The sequence below is a fragment of the Chrysoperla carnea genome, chromosome X (genome assembly GCF_905475395.1).
Source record: "Chrysoperla carnea chromosome X, inChrCarn1.1, whole genome shotgun sequence".
Lineage (NCBI taxonomy): Eukaryota > Metazoa > Arthropoda > Insecta > Neuroptera > Chrysopidae > Chrysoperla > Chrysoperla carnea.
The window spans coordinates 37,579,358-37,602,329 of NC_058342.1; the positions used below are offsets into that span (position 1 = coordinate 37,579,358).

Below are 22,972 nucleotides of genomic sequence, written 5' to 3' on the forward strand. Positions count from 1 at the left end.
AGTAAGTAAGTAATTAAGTAAGTACATTAAAATAATTATAATATAATAATATGTATCTATATAATATAACATTTAATATTATATTATATTATATTATATTTATTAAATTTTTGTAATTATAATTTAAACTGTTCAATAAGCTGACTAATTATTTATATAATGCAATGTTTGTGTGATTATTGTAAATCAATTTAATTATATTTAAATAAATCAATATATTATTGTTTTTAAGTCATATTAAAGTGGTTCGGCTGTCACGTGACTAGTCAACTAGTCAGCTATGAATTTGTATGACGTAAATGTAAAAAAATGCTCTAAAAATATTGAAAAAGTGTCAAAAACCAAAGTTTTTTATGTTTTCTTTTTGAAAAGTGCGATAAGGTAATATTTTTTTTGCATAAACAAAATCTGTGATAAATTTTCTTCATGATGAAAACTTTTTTGAAGTTCATTCCTTGATTAATTTTTGTACAACATAATTGTGAGTTCTTCAGAAATAATTCAAAATGTTCTCTCAAACAGTCGAACCACTTAGTGTAGATATTATATTACTACAATGTTCATCATGATAGGTAGGTAGGTAGGCAGGTAAGTAGGTAGGTAGGTAGGTAGGTATGTGATAAAACATTAAACGTAGTAGGTTTACCCTGGTGGAATAAGAATTTGGCCGAATAAGAAGAAAGAATAAGAAAGAGACTGAAAAAGTCTTAGGAACTCGGATTTTTGAATTCCGAGTAACCCAGACTTAAATTACTTTGAATCGACCCGTCCTTTCTCGTTTTTTTGACAGGCCCACCGGGAATTCTTCCAAACTCCAAGCCCCCTCCCCCTGTATAAAAGGACACACAATATTGATTGAATTAATAGTTGAGTGTAACTGAACGGAATTAATAAGTCGAGCTCAAACAAGTTACTTAAATACAGTACTTACAATCAAACTCACAAACTGTGCAGCTTGCAGGTTATAACTACCTAAAACTTACATTATAGAGTAGAATTATAAGCTGATGAAGTGATAGTACAGTGGAACCTCGACAACTCGAACCTTGAACTTTTTCGCTAAACCTTTAAATAAGCGATATCTCGAATTATTTAGACTTTCTAACTCGAATAAAATGTTATTTGAGTATTGACATTATATATGTAACTCGAATTTCAAAAAGGTAGTAATATAATCGCGCTTTTCTTATTCGTAATTGTTGGCCTTTCCTTTGAGGTTCGAGGTATCGAGGTTCCACTGTATACGATAAAATAATGGATTCAATATAATAAACAATATACCTAATAAACATTTATTGATAACAAAAACGATGAATATTAATCATATTATAATAAATAATTAATAAAGACATACATTCAAGTATGTAAATTAAATTAAATTATATTAAATAAATTATATTTTATTAAAGTTAACAATAATTAATAATAATAATAAATGATGAACATTAAACATGAACACTGTAACAACAAACTATATACAGTGCAACCTCAGTAGACTAACCTAACCTTGATATAACCAACTCCAGCTCTATGAATTATTTGATATAAAGAATATTTATTTGTTCTCTTCTGATTTGTTAGATCGAGGTTGTACTGTAATTAGAATCAGAATTAGAATTTTATGTATTTTATCTATAAAATTTAAATTTTAAAAAGGTTTTATTTAGAAGTTCATCAGACAGAGTGAGTCATAAAAAACTAAATTCAAAAACTCAAATTCAATTTGTATAATATAATATAATATTAATTATATTTAATAATAATAAATAAATAAAGAAATAATAAATAATTTATAAAAACAAACAAACAAACAAACTTAATATAACAACAATCATTTGATTCATTTTCAATGCATAAAATTTAATTCAGTGAATATGATTCATTTAGTTTTTGATTTGATCTTGATCAAGCCAAATGAAGGTAATGTAAGCACATATTGGGTTGACTACTAAATCAGAAGTATATCTCTTTTAAACTAATATTACGAATATACGATAGGAACATAGTTCCTACAGGGTGCCCACGATACTTCTCATTTTTTTTTAAATGATGAGTCAGTCAGTAGTTAATTAAAGATACAGTGTTGCTGTTACAGGTTTATTTAATTTTGATTGTTATTTTTATTTTTGGTTTTACATTTGTTTGATAATTGTAATATAATATAATATAATATAATAATATATTACATTATATTACAATCTTATATTATATCTTTGGTTTAATTAATTCAAATAATAACAAACAATTAAATAATAATTAATAATATATAAATAGTTATATTTATGTCGCAACCAACTAGCTTAGTAGCTGAGCTGTTTAATTAACAGCCTAGCCTTTTTATTAAATGAGCTGCCTGAAAGATATTCAGCCATTCAATCAAATACCTTGACTAATAACTTGGCTCGATAATGTTTAACTATTTAATTTCACTTTCTGCCACCTGGCTCCGAAACCCATACACTTTCAATATTCTCACAGAAATTACTATTTGATCTCATGATTACCGAATATTGTACGAATGGCCTAAGCATCAGTCAATCACTTGATTAAGTGCTGTAATTGGCTGCGACATATACATAACTGTAATAACTATAATAACTATAATGTTCAATACAAGAACATGTTGATATAAGGACGTGAAACTCTTATGACGAGCTACAAGCTTCCGTGGCTGAATTTACGACGCTTATCCGGATGGCGTTTAGTCATCGATCGTTGCGTACTTTGTACTACGCATCAGACTGTCTAAGTGATTGACTGATGCTCAATCGATTGAAACAAACGATAAAAAATTGAAAATCAACGACTGAGGACTAAACCTTGCCCAGATAGGTGTCTTTTTTCCTGCTACCTTCTCCACTCGAATTTTACGTCCTTATTATATATACAGATCGGATTTTACTCTGTTTTCCGTGATCATATCTGTATATTTTCTTATGTTCTTGATTCAATGTCAGTGTAGTGTAGTGTATTGTAATGTATGTATGTTGTTGTTAAATACTAGATACATCTTACGTTACGTTATGTTACGATACGCTACGTTACGTTAAGTTACGCTACATACATAGTCTTATTAATTATTAAAAGCTTTACGTTCACTGAATTTACGTTAAAATGTTGACACGCATTAGCATTACATTACAATCAAATACAATATTTAAATAAAGCAATCAATTAATTAATCTTTATTTGATTTTAATTATTTATGTTATGATGATAATGATAATGATAATGATATAAATAATAAAATAGCTAATAATTAAACTGAAGAACGTTCAGTCAATGAAAATTCAATGAAAACATTTTTGGCATTACCATTTATTGGTTGGTATCATAATATGATCATCATTTATACAGAGTGTTCTGTTATTGATAACAGATAATTATACCAGTAAATTAAGCTTATTAAGACAAATGGAAAAGCTATTTACCCAATTTCGATCTAAGGCCTGATTCGGGAGATGTGATTATGGGAAAAATAGAAAGATTTGTGAATTCACAGACCTATCAAACTCATTAAATTTGTAGGTATCACTTTAGAATATAGAGATGATCCTACTAATTTAATGATAGGTCTATGAATGCACAAATCTTTCTATTTTTCTTATAGTCACATTTCCCGAATTAGGCCTCAGATGGAAATTTGGTTCATAGCTTTTCCATTTGTCTTGATAAGCTTAATTTACTGGTGCAATTTTCTGATATCAAGAACAGAACACTCTGTATATATTATTTATTATTTATCATAATCTAATTTGTGTGTTTATTTAATTAAATTTATTTAATTAATATTAATATAACGTAAACGTACTATGTATGAATAGGCTAGCTAATATTTAAAATTTAATATTATTTTTGATTTTAATTTGCGTTCTGTTCTCATTCAATTCAATTTAAAAAGGCTGCTGATTAGTTAGGTTTTATTAATTAATTAATTAATTAAATATAAATTTATAAAGGTAATATATAATTATAAATATTTATAATGTAATTATATTTTAATTTAGTTACATTTAGCTGCTGATATAAATCATTCATATGGATTACAGACAGTACTGTAGGTACTTATTAAATAATTAATAATATTATATCATTAATTAATTGATTAAACTCAATGAACAGTACCTAGGTATGATACGATATGGTACGCTATAGTACAATCAATATGTCTGTCATATGTTCATTTAATTAATATTGTTTTGTTAATTAAGAATTAAATTTAATTGTTATTTAATTATTGTAATTGTAATTGTTGTACGGCATGGGTAGGTATGTTTTTACCAAAATCCACCAGATGATTTACCTCCTGGAGGATTCTTAACACGTATACAAGAACGACGGTCATCAGCATCTGGATCTTCTGTAAAAAACAAATCAAAATATATATTTGTTTCAAAGACTTAGCTAGGTAATCCAAGGCCCTAAACAAAAGTGCAAAAAAAGGCCCCCTTCGGAGAACGGCACCGTTTAGCACTTCAGTAGCTACGCCACTGATTTGTTATAGCTTAAATACCTGAAACTTACCACTACTGATTGAAAATGATGAGCTTTGTAAATTTCTTTGGCCTTCTTGTCTCGGTGCTTTCCCAATTGGTGTGCTCACACTTGAGTTGGGTAAAGTTGGCATATTATAAATAACTTCTTCTTGTGCGTTTGGTCCATTACCATTGTTAATATTTAAGTGATCCAATGTCAATTCATTTTCGTAGCTGTGCAAACGTTTTTTCTCAACAGCAGCAATATCATCATCCGTGCCATAAACGTACGGAGCAAATGGTAATGTTGGAAGAAAACGTCCATAGCCTTGTACAGCTTTTAATTCGCCTTCGTCGACACAAACACGACCATTCACTATTACGTACTCTGGTGCGCCGTGACAAACTAATCCCTCGAATATGTTAAAATCAATTGCATGATGATGTGTTTTTGCCGATATTGTTTTCGTTTGATTTGGGTCCCAAACAATTATGTCGGCATCGGATCCAACAGCTATGCAACCTTTTTGAGGGTATAAATTAAATAATTTTGCTGCATTTGTACTGGTGATGGCCACAAATCTAGATGGATCCATGATGCCATTTACAACGCCTTTTTCCCATACAACGTACAAACGATCTTCAACACCATTCACACCATTTGGTATTTTTGAAAAGTCATTTTTACCAGCTGCCTTCTGTTCAGCCGTAAATGTACAGTTATCACTTCCAGTTAAGTGCAGTTTATCCCTAAATACAATATTCCAATTTAGTACTTAACGTAATAAACAAACTTTCATAGCTATATTTTTTATAGAAAGCATACGTGGATGCGGAGACACGATGCAAATGTCTCTTGATCTTTCCTGACTTGCGTATCATATGAATTTTTCTTTATAGTATATAAAATACAATGGATCCGTTCGAAGATATTGACGCCCATGTGGTAACAATAATAAGGTCCCCTTTTTGCTACAAATTACCTATTTCTGGTGAAGAAGTTCACTGCAGGTAAATTCTAGCTTAATAAATAAATTGAATTGAAGTAAATAAGATTGATACTGGATACGACCCCGATAAAAAGCAAATCAAAATAACAAACATAAAGCATAATTTGATTTGATTTGATTTGATGAGTGTGTATTGTGTAGTTTAGTATGCAGTTTGTAGCTTGCAACAGTGTAGAGTCAAAACTATGGAGGGCAGAGATAAGGAGAGTTAGTTCCTATGTGTCCTTGTCATAGTCATATGTCATAACCATATGATGCATAGAGATTTTGTGTCTGCCACTATTATATTTGTTTTATACAAAGAGGTTATATACAGCTATTGAAATAAATACCACAAAACACTTGAAATAAAACCCTTCCATTTCATTTCCTGCTTTTCAGTGGACACTTTTTATATACTGACATGATTTTCCTTATCTCTCTCCATAGTCAAAACTTACACAAACAGCTATCATTATAGGTTTTTGTATGATAATCAACCAACTAATAAGCTATAAACATTTACTTAATTATCCACATTTTATTAGTATTTAGTTCTTAAGTACCATACCATGATACTAAATACTAAGTAATTTTAACTTTTTTTATTTACAATTTTATATGAAAGACAGACTTTAATAAATTTTAAATTTAAAGCTGAACTGTACTTAATTTATATAATCAATTGCAAGCTAAGTAATGCTATGCAATATGCACCAACCCAGCCCAACTCAACCCATCTTACTTAATATTAGTAGTTAATTATGTACACATACACACACGAACTACACTTTACAGTATAGTACAGTTTGTTTTTAATAAAGTACTCTTCTGTTGTTTATTTTCTAATCGATATCTACTTTAAAAGAGTCCAGTCCCATCCAGAGTCAAGATATTGATAGCGTGCCATACAATCTTGTTTAAGGTATGATTCCGATACTGTCCTCTGTGCGCTGTGTCCTCTGCTGACACAATGCGCACTGCTGATACATACCTGACTATTTCTTCTGAAGTGTCAGTTGTACATATGTATGTGTTGTTGCGTCAGCGTCAGTATTGCTCTGAGAGAGATATAGCCGCAAGGCTTTCCAAGCTTACTCACTTAAGTATACTCACTTAAGCGTCTGACGTAGTGCGACAGCCACAGCATAGGAATCATATCTTTAAAATCGTATTGGTTCTGGATTGGTTTTTTTTAGAAGGAATTAAAAAATAAACATCAGAATTAGTGCTAATCTGTTAAGTAAATATGAATTATTAGGTAGTTAGTTAGTTAGTTAGTAACTTACGAAGAACTGATGAAATTCATCAAGTATTCTGGAGTTGTTGGATCAGAACGTATTGGAGGTACTGTGCAACACCTCACATCGTTCTTATTGCCTACCAGTGCTAGAGAACAAGCAAGCACTTCTCCATACACTGGATATCCATCAGTATGTGTGTTATTCTCACAATGCGTTGATATCACATCCGCCCCATTCTTACTACTCACGTGGGCTATGTATAATGGACTGTTTACCTATTATTTATTATTGATTTATTATTCACTTCAAATTTAAACAAACTAAAATTCATTAATTAATTAGTTATTCATTAATTATTTTCTTATTTGTTTGCAAGCAATCTGTCATTGAATTTGTTTGCAATATCAATTATATAATAATGATAGCTACCTACACTAACATTATACAATAGTTTATATAATTATTAGTATTATCATTAACTGTACGTTGCAATAGCACGTATCACGTAGTACTTAGTACGTTGAACGTAGATGTTGTGTAATTGAATAAAAAATCTGAACACATTTTAGTAGGTACATAAAATATATTTAAAAATAAATGTAAAGAGCACTCACTCAAAAACAAAAAAACAAATGCAACAAAACAAAACAAAACAAGACTAAAAAAACATAAGTAGTGTTACTTAAATGTAGTAAAGTATATTAAGTAAAGTTAGATAAAAACAAAGAAACAAAACAAAATGATTTAAAAAACAGAATAAATAAACAACAAAATAAATTTAAAAACAAAACATAATTATTAAAAGACCTCAGTACCAACATGATTTTATTGAGCCATCACATTTCATCCATCTCAACTTAATTCGACTGAATTGAATTGAATTGAATTAAATCGAGAATGAATTAAATCATTCATAATTATTATCAAATGAATATGAATGAAATGGAAGTTTGTTAGTAAAAAATAAAACTAAAATCAAATAAAAATGTAAAAAATGGACAAAGAACAAAATGTAAACGTACTCAGCTAAATAGTGCATAAGAATGTTGGGCGTTTCTTTATTTGGTCGTAGCGGTGGACTTAAAATGTGTCTGGCTGCATGGTACCAATCAGCGTGGTAGTAATGTGACCCATCCGTACCCAACGCAGCTGCTAAAGTTTCTCCAATTATTTTCAATTCGCTATTGTTTATTTTAAATTGGTTTAGGGCTTGCGCTGCACTTTGACTCATTACGTGAACTACATACAACGGACTCTCCACCTAAATCCATCCATCCAAAAAGAACCAAAAAGAAACCAATTCAAAACAAAACAAAACAAAAAATGATAATAAATAAAATAAAATAAAATAAATCAAAGAGTAGTAGTAGCAGTAATAAATAGTAGATGGCAGTACTACCTACATAGTAAATAAATAAGAGAATCAAATCAGTTCAGTCAGTTCCTAATATCTATCACAGTCTCATCAAATAGAAATAGAATCATTAGTCTAGTACCTAAATCACAAGTAAATGATTCAATTCAATCACTGATCAATACAATAATACCTAGTGCTAACAATAAACACACACCTGCTTAGCAATAACACAAGCACGATTCACTGCTTCAGCTTCAACTTCTTCATTGCGTGACAGTTCGTGACCATGAGGACCAGTCACACCTTTCGCTAATAACTTCTTAGTGTTTTCAGTGATCACATCACCGTTTTCAGCATGAACCATCGTAAGTGCTCCAATTGACTTGCAAGTATCCATTAATTGATAGATTTCTGAGTCGCGCAGTGCAAAGTTGTAAGCCATAAATAGTTTGTATGAATTGATACCATGTTTGGCAGTTAATTCTTTGATTTCATTTTTTTGTCGTTCACCCCATGAAGTGACGCACACATGCAATGCATAATCACAACATACTTTAGGATCAGCTTTTTCACGATAACGCATATAAGCTTCTAAGAGTGTTTCATCTGATCGTGGCATCACAAAATCAACTGTTGAGAACAATAAATGAATAAATTAATTAAAACTTAATGAATTGCTATTAGAATTAGTGAGTAGTAGATAACTTGAATAAAATGTAATGTACTTACTTATGGTAGTGGTTCCACCAGCTATAGCAGCTTTAGTTCCTTGATAAAAATCATCAGCCGTTACAGAGCCCATGAATTCCATTTCAAAATGGGTATGTGGATCAATGCCACCAGGCATTATTAATTTACCTCGAGCATCAATCACTCGTGTCCCTCCTGGTATTATTAAGTTCCTACCTAATTGTTTAATAACACCTTCCTCAATATAAATGTCACCTTCAGCAATTCCATCTTCGTTCACGATACGTCCATTCTTGATAAGTAATCGATTTTGAGCACTCTGTTGGATTCAAACAGAACAATTCAAATCAAAACCATTTATTTTTATAGTCGAAGTCAATAATAATCTGAGATATTATAGGGTCTAGGCATATGGCTCTAATGGGTTACTAGAAATAGTTTAATTTAGTATATTATATGGAAAAATCGGGTTCATTTTACATTTAGACGCCTCTCTGTAATTGTTTATAATTACCACGTGTAAAAATGAGCTTATAGATTAATAACCTTGTTTGTTTTTTGCCGCTCCTTGAATTTGACACTGGGCATAGTTCTATTTTTTTCAGCTAGGTGGATTCCTAATTTGACGCTCAAAGCTAGCGTCAAGCGTCATCATGAAGTTACATCTTTAGAGTTAGTTACTGCATATAGTGACTAGTGACACTAGCTCCAATATAATATCCAATAACTGTAGAATATAGAATGTAGTCACTGTTTGTTTTATTAATTAAATAATTTATTTAATTATTTATATTTTCAACGCATGTATTATACATAATTTTTTTTTTTTTGTAAATAATATCATCAATTTAATAAATTATTAAAAAATTAATTAATTAATAGATGGGATGATCATCAGAGTTTCAAATATATGCATATATAGTGTTACTTGTATTTATATCCACTTATAACAATTTTCAACAGTCCTCTCCGCTGTGCTAAACGAAGTTGCCGTTTTCCGCCTTCGTCGAGCAAAAAAATAGTACACACGCCATGAGAGCAAGTAAAAGATTACTCGGATTGCATGTTCATTGTTGCCCGAAGCGAAATCGAGGGTGACAAAAAAAAAAAGAAAGCGACACTTTCATTTATCTCAGCGGGGTAAAAGACATCTTCCAACCGGATGGTAGAAAATTTTTGAAAAAGAATATCTTGTAATTCCTCGAATTACAGATCAAAGTGGTAATATTTCAATCATTTTCTAATCTCAGCCACAAATAATTAATCTAATTATAATAAATCTGCATTGTAAGTACTGTTATAGTTATGTCGGATTAAAAGGGGTGCCCGATTAGACGGGGACTGAATTACCACGGGTCTACTGTATACTAGCATATTTTCTCAAAGGAAAAACAGAAAGTTGGAAATTTTTAGGTAGCTACAAATAGTGAGTCTATTGATTCCAATTTTCATATACGTACCAAAAACCTACGAAAAAATTCCTAGAAAAATTTTCGGGGAAAAATCGTCATCATTTTATCGCAGTGAATCTTTTTATTTTTTTAAACTTATTTTATTTATTATAATAATACATGCACTGATATTCGACACTGTCTATATAAAATATTTCAACAATTAACTTAGGCAATTGTTGTTACTTTTTCAAAAATTTCGTTTTTGAGTTATAAAAAATATCAAAGAAAAATTCATTGAAAAAAAAATTAATAATCATTTATCAATCAGCGTTTAAAATTTTTATTCAACAGCTCAAAACATTAAGGGAAAACTTATTAAGGATTAGGGTATACGAAATACAGAGAAAAATTAATTAGCCGCCGTACTATATTGTATTTGTATGCGTATAGTACAGTACAGTATACGAGCGACATGACATACGGTATACGTACACATTAATATGGATGATATACCGGCTTCTTTTCATTGGATCAATATTTGAACTAAAAATAACAATGTTCACATGCACATTGATATTTTTATAAAATAAAATAAAATATACTAACACTAATACTAATACTCTTAACAGAGATACAGATTAGGTAGTTTAGGTGCTGAATACTGAATACTAAATACTAAATTATGATAATTATTATCAAAACTCACTTGTAAATGAATTGGTACTTTTTTAACGTGTGATGTAGTCGTCATTTTTAAAATAAAAACTTTTAATATTTATTTAATATGAATATGAATAATAATAATTAAGTAAATCACAATTAACTTCACTTCCTGCTTGATATTTTTAATATTACAAACACATGCACATACACCACACACAGAGGTAGCAGAGCTGGATACTTGTACTAGTACTAGTACTACTGTTAATGTACTGTAGCTGTTGCTGTAGGACTGGTAGATGAGATGGAAAAGTATAGTCTAGGTTCCAGGTGCTATACTTCTAGGTGTACTGATGATGGGTTAATCTATAACAATCAACAAAAACATAATTTTATTTATTAAATCTAATCTAATATTATTTATATTATTTTTAAACTGTATTGTATCTAAATAAATAAATAATGTTAACTATTAATAATAATAAATAAGTTTAGTTTAAAAGATACAAAATAATTTTAATAAATTAACAATACAATTAAATTAACAATACATTTGTATTGTTAATTTATTTTTAATATTATATAATAAATATATAACACGTTTACATTTCATTTATTATTATTAAGGTATATTTTTATATTTATTTGTTAATATCTTATCTTATTTAAATAAAAATTTTATATGATTTTATTACTTTTGATTTTGAACGTCACAGTCACTTCACAATACACAACACACAACGCTGAACACCTCACAACTCTTTTATTCTTTACTGTTCACTGTTCACTGCTCTCTGAATCTCTACTCTCTGGCTCTGCTCACTGCTAGTGAGTGCTTCGTGTTTGAATAGTGTCAGTGGATATTCTATATTCATAAAATGTATAGCTTTACCCCCTGTGTGATGTGAATATGGATGTGATGTGATGTGACTTCAACTTCGTTCCGTTCACAGTTGTGTGTACAATCGAAATCGATTATAGTGAAATTGAATTACGACGTCAAATTGGATGTTACGAGCAATAGGCAAGATTTATGTTAAACTAAATACAAATGTCAAACATATTGAAAACATGAACGAGTTCACAGAAAATTTCTGTTAAAATTCATAGAGATAATACCATAGAGTTGCAAACGGTTGATCTTTCGAACGTCGTCCAAACGGTTGCTTGCAGTAGAACAAGACAGATAAAATAGGCACATATAACTGCTTTCGCCTCTCTTATACACCTATAATTTCTCACTCTTTCTTCTTCTCTCACAGCGGTCAAGAATTCACTTATTGCGTTTCCTATGTCTATACAGCTCTATGGTATTATCTCTATGGATAAATTGCATTTAAAATGAACATGCTTTCAATTGAAATAAGCAATGACTACTAATTGATATCTTTCCTTAAATCTCCTGCCCTTAGAACCTAGAAAAGTGCCGAGAACAAAGTTATTTCTATTATTTCGTATTGCGAATGCGAAAATTCGCCCCATCACAAATACTAATAAATATGCAATTGACGTTTATTATGTCTAACATTTATTAATAATCTAATCTCATTTATGAGTAAAAAGTAATTTACTTAATCATTTAAGCTTTGTATATTTTTTATTTTAGGTACTTTTACTGTTATCTCTATACTTTATTAACCAAAAAGTTGTTTTTATTAATTTATGTTTGTTAAATCTTTTAATGGACATTTTATATTTCACTGATCTTATGTTATTTTTATTTTGTAAATGCGCTTATCAGTAGGAGATAATTGGTCATATTACCCATAAAAATGTACTTGTTACCATGACAAAATTTGAGTGAAAGTGAAATTAAAATTGATTAAAAAACGAAGAAGTTATAAGCAACCAAAGATTGCATTCAAAAGTTGCCCAAAGATTTATATGTCATCTCTATGGTGATACCATAGATAAAATAATAGTACTATTACAATATCTTTGGGTGATACTCACGTATGACGTCCCTAGTGGGTATCTTCCTAATTTTGTTCCGTTACCTTTTTCAACGTAGTCAAATGAACTAATTTTGAGTGTAGTTAGTTAAGTTAGTTAAATACATTTACAGTAGCTGTACCTACTATACTATCAACTACCTACTATTTACTACCTAATATACATAATAACTGTACTATATACGTAGGTAATATGTATTTACTGTTGTATGTAATATAAGTATGGTATGGCATGCATTTAGTTGTCACCGCGTGTAAAGTGTACTTAAAGCATTGTATTTCTTCCATTTTCATCTTTATTTTTATGCGCTTACATTATCTAACATTTATATAACATTACATATTGGGAGTTGAGTTGATGTTAGTTTGTTGAGTTTAGTTTTAGTCTATTCTATGCAAACAATCAATTTATGTTAGTTCAACTGTTACATCACAATCATAATTATGATTATTCAAATTTTAATAGTTTAGCTACTTTGAATCGATTTTTTATTCATTACATTGATTCAATTGATTTATTTTATACAGCAGTTAAATCCATCTTGATTTAAATAAAAAATTAGTATTTAATTATGCACGAACACAACTCGACTTACATTTAGGGGAAACATAAATGTAGTTCCTATATGCTAATGAGTAATAAGTAATCAGCAGTGGCGGCGCGCCATTTGAGAGCAGTTGTCCAGCAACAATCGGAAACAAAAAACTTTTTTACGATTTCTTGCAATTTTTTTAAGGGGTACCCTTAGAAAAATTGATTTTTTTCTACAGATTTTGATAAAACTTAGTTTATAAGGCTAATTTGACCCCAAATATTCAAGTTTTATTTGACGATAGAGCAAATAGTTTTTAAGATATCGCTCAATTCAAAGCAATTTCATAAAATATCTCGAAAATTACTCATTTAATGATCAAATAAACACGATTTTTGTAATTTTCGGGTCAAAATTACCTTAAAAACTTAGTTTTATCGAAATCGGAAACAAAAAATTTTTTTACATTTTTTGCAATTTGTAAAAATCCAAAAAATCATAAAAAATTCAATAAAACACAATTTTTGTAATTTTATGTTAGGTTGGGTTGGGTTGGGTTGGGTTAGGTTGGGTTAGGTTGGGTTAGGTTGGGTTAGGTTGGGTTAGGTTGGGTTAGGTTGGGTTAGGTTGGGTTAGGTTGGGTTAGGTTGGGTTAGGTTGGGTTAGGTTGGGTTAGGTTGGGTTGGGTTGGGTTAGGTTGGGTTAGGTTGGGTTGGGTTGGGTTGGGTTGGGTTGGGTTGGGTTGGGTTGAGTTAGGTTAGGTTGGGTTGGGTTAGGTTGGGTTAGGCTGGGTTAGGCTGGGTTAGGTTGGGTTGGGTTGAGTGTGGGTGTGGGAGTGGGAGTGGGTGTGGGTGTGGGTGTGGGTGTGGGTGTGGGTGTGGGTGTGGGTGTGGGTGTGGGAGTGGGAGTGGGAGTGGGTGTGGGTGTGGGTGTGGGTGTGGGTGTGGGTGTGGGTGTGGGTGTGGGTGTGGGTGTGGGTGTGGGTGTGGGTGTGGGTGTGGGTGTGGGTGTGGGTGTGGGTGTGGGTGTGGGTGTGGGTGTGGGTGTGGGAGTGTGAGTGGGTGTGGGAGTGGGAGTGGGAGTGGGAGTGGGAGTGGGAGTGGGAGTGGGTGTGGGAGTGGGAGTGGGAGTGGGAGTGGGAGTGGGTGTGGGAGTGGGTGTGGGAGTGGGAGTGGGAGTGGGAGTGGGAGTGGGAGTGGATGTGGGAGTGAGAGTGGGAGTGGGAGTGGGAGTGGGAGTGGGAGTGGGAGTGGGAGTGGGAGTGGGGGATTTCTCAAAAATACTTTATCTACATCAAAGTTGGCTTTTGTCCGAGTATCCACTGGTAATCAGTAATTAGTAATGAATTGATCATATTGGATGTATTACAATGTGCTTGTAAAGATGACGTAAAAAACTAATAAATAGTACCATCTACAAAACGAATGTGACAGTGACAGATTTACATACAGCAGAATCAGTTATAGCAATAGCAGCCATACATATGATCAGACATGCGCAATTTAATCTTTATGAAGTGAGTTCGCCTCTCTCAATATGAAATTATGAATGGGTGCGTTTGATTACTGACTAACTGACTACTGAGTGCTAGTGAGAACTGACACTAAGTTACTGAATGATACATTCACAGCACCGCGTATATCTTTACGAAGAAATAAATTTTCGATGTATGGAGTGCAGACTGCATGGAGTTTCAGTTAACTAATCAAGCGCTTAATTCGGCCAAACTACATCACATGTAGTTTTAGTATATAGCAGTTACACTGTTGTGGACGCCACATAACCTCTATATACGATCTAATATAAAAAAAAAAAATACAGGTGACAAATCTACAAATTCGAATAGTATTAGAAATCTTAAAAGTTCATATCTTGCATACTAGTAAAGTTTTTTAAAAACCCAACTTCACTTTTCTATTTATGAAGTGAGAATTCTTCATCTGAAGTGCAATAAATTTTAGTCCTATCCCCTTTTAAGTAAAAAGTACGCGTACAAGCTATTGTGTACAACTTGTAGCGTACAAAATTGATTATGTTATGTTTTTATGTTTTGTAACAGTAACGTACCTAACTTAGGTAGGTAGGTAGATACTATATTAACAAATATAGATAGGTAGGTAGGTAGGTAGGTAGGTAGGTACTTATTTTTTATTTATTTATTTACACTTTTATTATAAATTTCACTTGTAGTTGTAAATATTATGTATTCAAGTAGCTACATAATATTATTATTTTTATCATTTGATTGATAAGGTATTTAAATTCAAACAAGTTCCTAATTATTTTTCTTATTTAGTAAAATAATTAAGTGAAAGTAAGTAAGATGAACAAGTTTGTTTATCTATTTGTTTATAAATATGTGGATAGAAAGTTATCAACAATTCATAATTAAATACTTTTAGTTGTATTGCACTTATTAGTACTTTAACTATTTACTCCTTAATTCATTATTTGGTAATAATAATTAATTAAATTTATTTACAATGTAAGTACCTACGTACAAATATCAAGAAACTAGTTGCCATTTGTTTTTACGAGTTTGATTGCCGCTTAATTATAATATTTGAGCCCGTTACCGATAAGTCAAGTAATTTTGCAGTCCGCTCCCGGACCATAATTCTATTAGTTCTGATAACAGTACACTGCACACCTACACGCTACAATTACAGCTACTCGACTATAAAATTGTCTAAGTTTAGGTTGTTATAGATACGATCTTTAATATTTTTCATGCTCTTTTTTGAAATTTTAAAATGTTTTATATGTATCAAAATTATTGTTATATCGAGAATCAAAAATATTGGTTACGTTTAGCTGAATTGCTTAAGTGCTTATACCGAAACCCTCGATTATGATAATCCTTTTTTATTTAAGATTTCTTTAAAAGAGTTGCCAATAATATCTTTTCGCTGAGGTACTTTAAATCGTAAATGGCCAAGTTTTAAGGAGACTTAATAAATTTAATTTTTTTTTTGATGACTCAATTAAAAACTGTAATAGTAGCAAATAGTAATTAAGTAAGCCTTAATATGCATATCTATAAATATAAAATGAATAAGTATGTAAATAAATTAGATTTGTTGCAACTTAAAATTTGAATACTTTTGTTAAAACTTTTAGTTTAGTTACATATTGAGTATTGAGTATTACAGTATTTTGATTTAGTTGGGTTGGGTATGTATCTTATTTTATTTATTTTACTAACTTTTTATTTATTTTTATGAAAAAACTATTTAAATATAAGTATGTATCTATATTCTGCAGTACAGTTACAGTTTGCAGTGCTGTTAGTTTATTCATATTTAGAAACATTCAGCAACATAGCCAACATAACATGTTAACATTAACACATTTTAAAAATTCATTTATGCAATACATATTACACGACGCGACGTACAGTATACCAAACATTATCTTGTAGTACCTGGTTGACCAAACTTTGCTCGGTATTTTTTGCGTTAAAAAGACACTAATTTTATCACTAATATACGAACCTTTTAAAATTTCTCCAAACAAATACCAATTTGAATGTCCCGGTTATGTAGTTTATTTCGTTAACCACTATATACACCAGTAGATGTCAGGAAGAGTCATATTTTGTAGTTTGTTTCAGTTTTTTTCGAAAACAAGGATAAAACGAAATTTTCTACTATATATTATGATAAAGCTGAACAGTTTCTTTGTGTTTTTCATATATTTGTTTAAACGCGTTAATTAATCTCTGTAACCAATAAGATTCGCTAATTAATCCAGTAGGATTCGAAAAATTATCATCGTTTTATAAGCAAGATTCATAGCTGTATTTCATTTTCAAAAAAATTACGACATTGGTACGGTAATTGCAATAATGTAACCCAATGTGTCAAAAATTTGCCTATAAAGTTATTACCAGAGATAAACTAAAAAAACTACTGAAACATCATCAGCTAGTAATATGAGCTATGTTTTTTGATAAAAAAAAGTTAGGGTACCGTCTTGAAAAACAAAAACCCATTAAATGGTGGGAGAGGGAATACATAAGAGTAAGGGAAGTGAATAATGACAATATCTTCTCCTCTTTCTACCTCTCTCACTACAGGTATGAATTCACTTATTGCCATCCTATGTTTATACAGCTTTATGGTATTGTCTCTATACTTATATTACTTGCTATTTGAGTGAATAGTATTTAAGAACATATGGTTTATTTGACATCATAAAAAATGGCGAACAATCTTACTCACATATATAGAGCTTCTCTTATATGTATGTGTAGCAGTAAGTAAGTAGTAATAGAACGTTTAGTATTGTAGCTCAATGGTACATAAAAAATAGAATTATAGTTACATTACTAGAGTATAATAGAGTATAATGGTGTACAGACACACTGTCATTCTATGTACAGTTGAGTACACTATCAAAGTGTTAATACAATGTTAGTGTATGGTTATGGTATTGATATCATGTCATGATATTATGATTATATGACAATGACGTAAAGTAATTTGACATAAGAAACTAGCAAACTTATTTCATACTTAGTTCATAAGTGATTACCAATAAAAGAGTAACTAACTAAACTTTTAATTTGATTACCATACTAAGTATACCTAATTATATAAAATATTTAATAAAAATGATTATATTTTATAATTATAAATATACCAATGATATTAATCATATTAATATGATGGTGGATATTATTCATAATATGAATATTAATAAATGTATGAATATGAATGTAACAAGAAATGGTAATAGTTATGTTATGTAATTATGTGGATTTATATAAAAATGATTTTTGAAATAGCATTACAAGAAGGTTAGGTTATCAAACATACCAAATAACAAACAAAACTATCAACCTATTACCTATTGTAAGTAAATATTTACGTTAAGTAGATTTTATTTCATTTTATTATAAGTACCTACCTGAACCTATCTTAATGCTTAGTTTTACAACTTACTTTAATCATACTTAAATCATTAATCCATCTATAAAAAAAGTACTTGTACTATTTTTAGTACATTACATTCATAAAAATTAAATTAAAGATTATAAGATAAAGGAGAAGGCTCCGATTACTGGCAATGTTAAGACAACAATATGTAGCGGAGTTTTAACGCCGCTAGTGATTGTGTCCAGTCATAAATGCTCTTCGCCTGTGGGTTATGGGCCCAGCACGCTTTCAATTGAGGTTACTAACTTACAGAAAGTTTGAAATAAACTTAGCATCTTTTTTGGTATATATAACAAGCGTTGGATGCGTTTGTGTCAACTTCACCACTCAACCCCGTACGATAGTTGTATCACATTCGTGGTGCCATTCGCCATATTTGATCTCGCTATGTGGTTGAGACAACCTTATATCGGTTGATATTCAAAAAAATTTTCAGTATAATAATTGTATTGGGATGTGGGTGGTGTGGTGTATGTATAGTGGTGTATAATTGAATTATATTTTAGAATGTACAGTAATAAAATAAAATAAAGTATTATCAGTATTTAATACACCCACACAATACAATAAACATTGTACAACATCATACAAGTAAAACTACTAGTTTGTACTTATTATCATTATCAGTGATTATCAGTAACTACCAGCCACACACATATATACTACAGTTACAATATTACAGTCAAGTGATCTAACTGAATCTGAATCTAAATCTAAGTGTGATTTTATAGTTTAACAATTAATAATTATTAAGTGTAAGTGAACTAGCTGACACTGTGACTACAGTCTACAGTCTACGCCAACACAAAATATTACGTTACATCACATTATTAAATTTTATTTTAAATAATCTAGAAGTACTAATTGAGCACAATATATTGTTGTAATGTGATTTTTCTGACAATGAATTTAAATGTCAGGAGGTCTTTGTTATAAAGCGCCTGAAGAAGTGATTATTCAGCACGAAACGTAGTGTGAAATGTAAATTACTTTCTCAATAAAGTTGTTGATTTGAATATTGTTGTAGCGTGATTATCCTGATATTGAATTTTAAAACTTTTGTTATTAGATTGTCTGAAGAAGTGCTAATTCAGCACGAAACGTAGTGTGAAATATAAATAAGTTACTTACTGAATTTGTTTATTTTTTCCTCAATCCTCTGTAAGTCCATTGTAATTATAACCATGAAGGACCTTAATCTTATTTCATTATTAAAAATAAATTTTAAACAATAAAATGGTTTTATAATGTTACAATTCAAATATTTGGTAAAATTACAATACAACCTACACCACATTGTAGTACAGTACTAGTAATTAATATATAAATTAAAAATTAATAATTATTTATTTGAATTTTAGTTTGAATGGAACAACAAGAACAAAAACAACATAATATATATGTTGTATTGTATATATTAGAATTAGATAATTAATTAATATTAATTAATAAAGATGAGAGGCTCAATAAAGATGTGTGTGTTAGTGATGATTGGAGCTGCAATCATCTTTTATCAGTCACATTTATCAAATACTTTAGTTGTACGAATTGAGGTAAGTTTTAAATATTTATCTTAGAACCAGTAACAGTACATACACTCTACAGTACTTAACTACTTATCTATTGGATTGTAATGCTATCTAGCGACAGTAAAACGAACTATAGGTGTGAGCTCTCAAAGATATATAATATTTAACGGACATGTTGTATACATTCTTGTATAAAAGTAAACACTTTGTTGTAGACAAATCAAGAACTACCAAATGCAAAAGAAGAAATGTTTGTTGATGGCAATGGAATAGGAGTAGCAGCAGTAGGTGCAGGGAACTCAGGAGCAGTAGGAATATTAAATATAAACAGTAACAGTCATAGTCAGTTAGCACTACCACCCTTGTACATAATTACACCAACATACTATCGTGCTGAACAGTTACCAGAGTTGACTCGGCTGTCACACACTTTAATGTTGGTACCAAATGTGCACTGGTTGGTGATTGAAGATGCGCATACCAAGTCACCGCTGGTCGGTGAATTGTTGGAGCGAACCAGTTTAAAGTTTTCACATTTGGTGGCACCTATGCCAGACAAATATAAAAAGCGTAAAGTGAAACCTCGTGGTGTTTCAAATCGTAATCGTGGCTTACAATGGATCCGGGAACATGCTACTAACGGTGTTTTTTATTTTGCTGATGATGATAACACATATGATTTACGATTATTTGAACAGGTACGTCTCTTAATATTTCAATTCAATTTAAATAAAATACTAACAGTTTTATTTTATTTAGATGCGTTTTACTAAAAAAGTATCGATGTGGCCAGTTGGATTAATCACCAAGTTAGGTGTGAGCTCACCAATAGTACGTAATGGTACATTTGATGGGTTTTATGATGGCTGGATTGCTGGTAGAAAGTTTCCTGTCGATATGGCTGGTTTTGCAGTATCAGTTAAGTTCCTGTTAGAACGGCCCAATGCAACGATGCCCTTCAAACCTGGATTTGAAGAAGATGGTTTTTTACGTAGTTTAGCACCATTTGAACCAAAGGATATTGAATTGTTAGCATCAAATTGTACAAAGGTAATTTATTTTTATTATTTTTGAATAAATACATTTTATTTGAAGACATTTAAGGCACGTATTTAAAATTTACATAATATTTAATATTTACAGGTGTTAGTGTGGCATACACAAACCAAAAAAAATGAACGGTCTCAACCATTAGACATGGTGAAGTATGGTACAACAAACTTAGTTGATTTAAAAAAAGTGATCTTTTAGCTATACATTAACAATATTAAATTATTTATGTTAATATTCAATCATCAACATTATCATTATCAACATAATCATAATCATAATCATTACAATAACACCCCCACCACTAACTGCACTCAAATTGATAATATTTTAACTGTTAAGGCTCAACAAACGATTATTTTAAAAGTAATTAAGTTTTAAGATTATATCATAGAGAGAAACAAAAAATGTAAGTGATAAAGTAGACATGTATAGCTATCTTTGTCTCTTGTATACACCTACCATTTCTGTCTCTTTCTACTTCTCTCACTGCGATCAAGAATTCACTTATTCTGTTGCCTATCTCTATATAGTTCTATGGGCTGTAGTTAATTTTACCACCATCTAGCACTAGCACTAGCAGACTGACCGTTTAAAGGTAAGCATTGTCTAGCTTTTTACGATTTGACGCTGCTGAAGTTCTTTTTTATTCACCCAGGTGGTAGCACGACCTAAACTGACTACGTAAGCTGATTTGACGCTCAAACTCACGACTTTAAAGAGTTCGCTACGTCACTGTACACTACAACTACACTAAACTATAAAGACGCTTTAAGTGAGATGGCTATATAATAATACTAATACTAATATATAAACACGCATGTCACTCATCTGTCAGTAACATTGTTCCATGGTTCCATGTTCATAATGAACAACACGATATCATGTATCATGTATCATGTATCGTTTGCATCCCTAGTCTTACTCATGGAACTGATGTAAGACGAAGAAACGAAACACTAAAAATGGTTAAAGTTCGAAAAAGTCGAATTTGAATGCGGCTTTCGACATTCGATTCGTTAGAACGTCAGAAAATTTTGTGACCTTAAATTGATTTATAATTCACAATTCGGTTAATAGTGACAAAAATGATTTCAAACTTGTTACACGGGGGTTTTTGGGAACACAAATATCATGACAGAATTGATCTCAGATGTACCTGGTACACAGGTTGAACGATATCCTCGCCGAATATCGCATTGAAATCCGACTTACTGCTCAAATTTTTCGAGCTTCATTGAATCGTTTCTTCGTCTATTAAGTAATTTTTAAAATCGAATTCGTTGTTCGTCTCTATCTGGTCTATTTTATTTGTATTAAACATTCATTAATTAATTATAATTGTGGATTTTGTTTTAAGACAACAGATTGGAATGAATCAATGAATATTTTTATTTTATGTGCAATAAAATTTAAATTGAATGAATGAAGTATTAAACACGTATTTAATTAAATAAGATATTACTATACTTACTAGTCTACTTATTATTAAACAAATAATGTACAGTACAGTACAGTACAGTACAGTATAAACAAACAAAGAAACAATACAGTTTACAGTCCAAATACACAATATTACAATAAACAGTATTCAAATGTTTAAACTTTTACAACAAGAACAAAACATTAACAACATATTATTAGTATTATTATTATTATTTTTATTTAAATTTGTTATTTTAATGAATTCATGTCTGGCAAGGGGGGGGGAGATACAGGGTTTACACCACAGAGCCACCCATCTCCTTGAGAGACATTAATCTTCACAAGTCAGCTACGTCTTTTGAAGGAAGTTCACTGACTTGTGGCCGTGTAGTCTGTACGTCCGTAAGGTCACGCGACGTCCGAAGGTCCGTCTGTCTTTCGAGTGAAGAGTACGTTAGTGTGTCATCGATATGGAACCTACTTAAAGAAGAAAAAGAAAAATAAAGAAATTTTAAGGGCTGTTACTTGAAGACAATCTAATGCAATCTCAATGGACGAAGGGTTCCTATGATGACAGCTTTCTGTATGGCAGAGATGAGGTAACGAAGATGAGATCTACAGACCGAAATTTTAGAAAGATTCGTCTCGGGAGTGGGACGAATCCCGCCAAGGCAACGGATAACGAGAACAACCATTTTGACTGAGTAGCCAGGGCGTAGTTGCAGAAGATCAAA

At 30.8% G+C, this 22,972-nt stretch overlaps 2 protein-coding genes across 5 annotated transcripts; one reads left to right on the top strand and one right to left on the bottom strand.

The window, feature by feature from the left end:
- Positions 1 to 4,022: 4,022 nt before the first annotated feature.
- LOC123302236 (dihydropyrimidinase) lies at positions 4,023 to 11,637 on the bottom strand. Of its 4 annotated transcripts, none has more exons than XM_044885084.1 (7): positions 11,505 to 11,637; positions 10,856 to 11,175; positions 8,795 to 9,074; positions 8,280 to 8,695; positions 6,754 to 6,983; positions 4,525 to 5,225; positions 4,023 to 4,360 (listed from the first exon to the last, which is right to left on the bottom strand). In XM_044885084.1, the coding sequence occupies exons 2-7, from the start codon at positions 10,898 to 10,900 to the stop codon at positions 4,278 to 4,280; spliced, it is 1,755 nt and encodes a 584-aa protein (XP_044741019.1). In that variant the 5' UTR covers positions 10,901 to 11,175; positions 11,505 to 11,637; the 3' UTR covers positions 4,023 to 4,277. The 4 variants fall into 4 exon arrangements, with proteins under 4 accessions (XP_044741019.1, XP_044741020.1, XP_044741018.1 ...); XM_044885085.1 differs by lacking the exon at positions 6,754 to 6,983 and adding an exon at positions 7,731 to 7,969 and having other exon boundaries at positions 4,528 to 5,225; XM_044885083.1 differs by lacking the exon at positions 6,754 to 6,983 and adding an exon at positions 7,731 to 7,969.
- A 6,447-nt stretch (positions 11,638 to 18,084) lies between these two features.
- On the top strand, positions 18,085 to 22,107 carry LOC123302164 (galactosylgalactosylxylosylprotein 3-beta-glucuronosyltransferase P-like). Its single transcript, XM_044884992.1, has 5 exons — positions 18,085 to 18,150; positions 19,596 to 19,787; positions 19,979 to 20,461; positions 20,523 to 20,813; positions 20,907 to 22,107. Exons 2-5 carry the CDS (start codon positions 19,689 to 19,691, stop codon positions 21,012 to 21,014), a joined length of 981 nt encoding a protein of 326 aa, XP_044740927.1. The 5' UTR covers positions 18,085 to 18,150; positions 19,596 to 19,688; the 3' UTR covers positions 21,015 to 22,107.
- The last annotated feature ends 865 nt before the right edge of the window (positions 22,108 to 22,972 follow it).

Coding starts and splice junctions, on each gene's coding strand:
- LOC123302236 (XM_044885083.1), bottom strand. CDS start 10,900: ATGACGACTACATCACACGTTAAAAAAGTACCAATTCATTTACAA. Junction 9,075..10,855: donor AAGTACCAATTCATTTACAA/GTGAGTTTTGAT, acceptor TGAATCCAACAG/AGTGCTCAAAATCGATTACT. Junction 5,226..7,730: donor CTTATGCACTATTTAGCTGA/GTACGTTTACAT, acceptor TATTGTATTTAG/GGATAAACTGCACTTAACTG.
- LOC123302164 (XM_044884992.1), top strand. CDS start 19,689: ATGAGAGGCTCAATAAAGATGTGTGTGTTAGTGATGATTGGAGCTGCA. Junction 19,788..19,978: donor CTTTAGTTGTACGAATTGAG/GTAAGTTTTAAA, acceptor ACTTTGTTGTAG/ACAAATCAAGAACTACCAAA. Junction 20,462..20,522: donor ATTTACGATTATTTGAACAG/GTACGTCTCTTA, acceptor TATTTTATTTAG/ATGCGTTTTACTAAAAAAGT.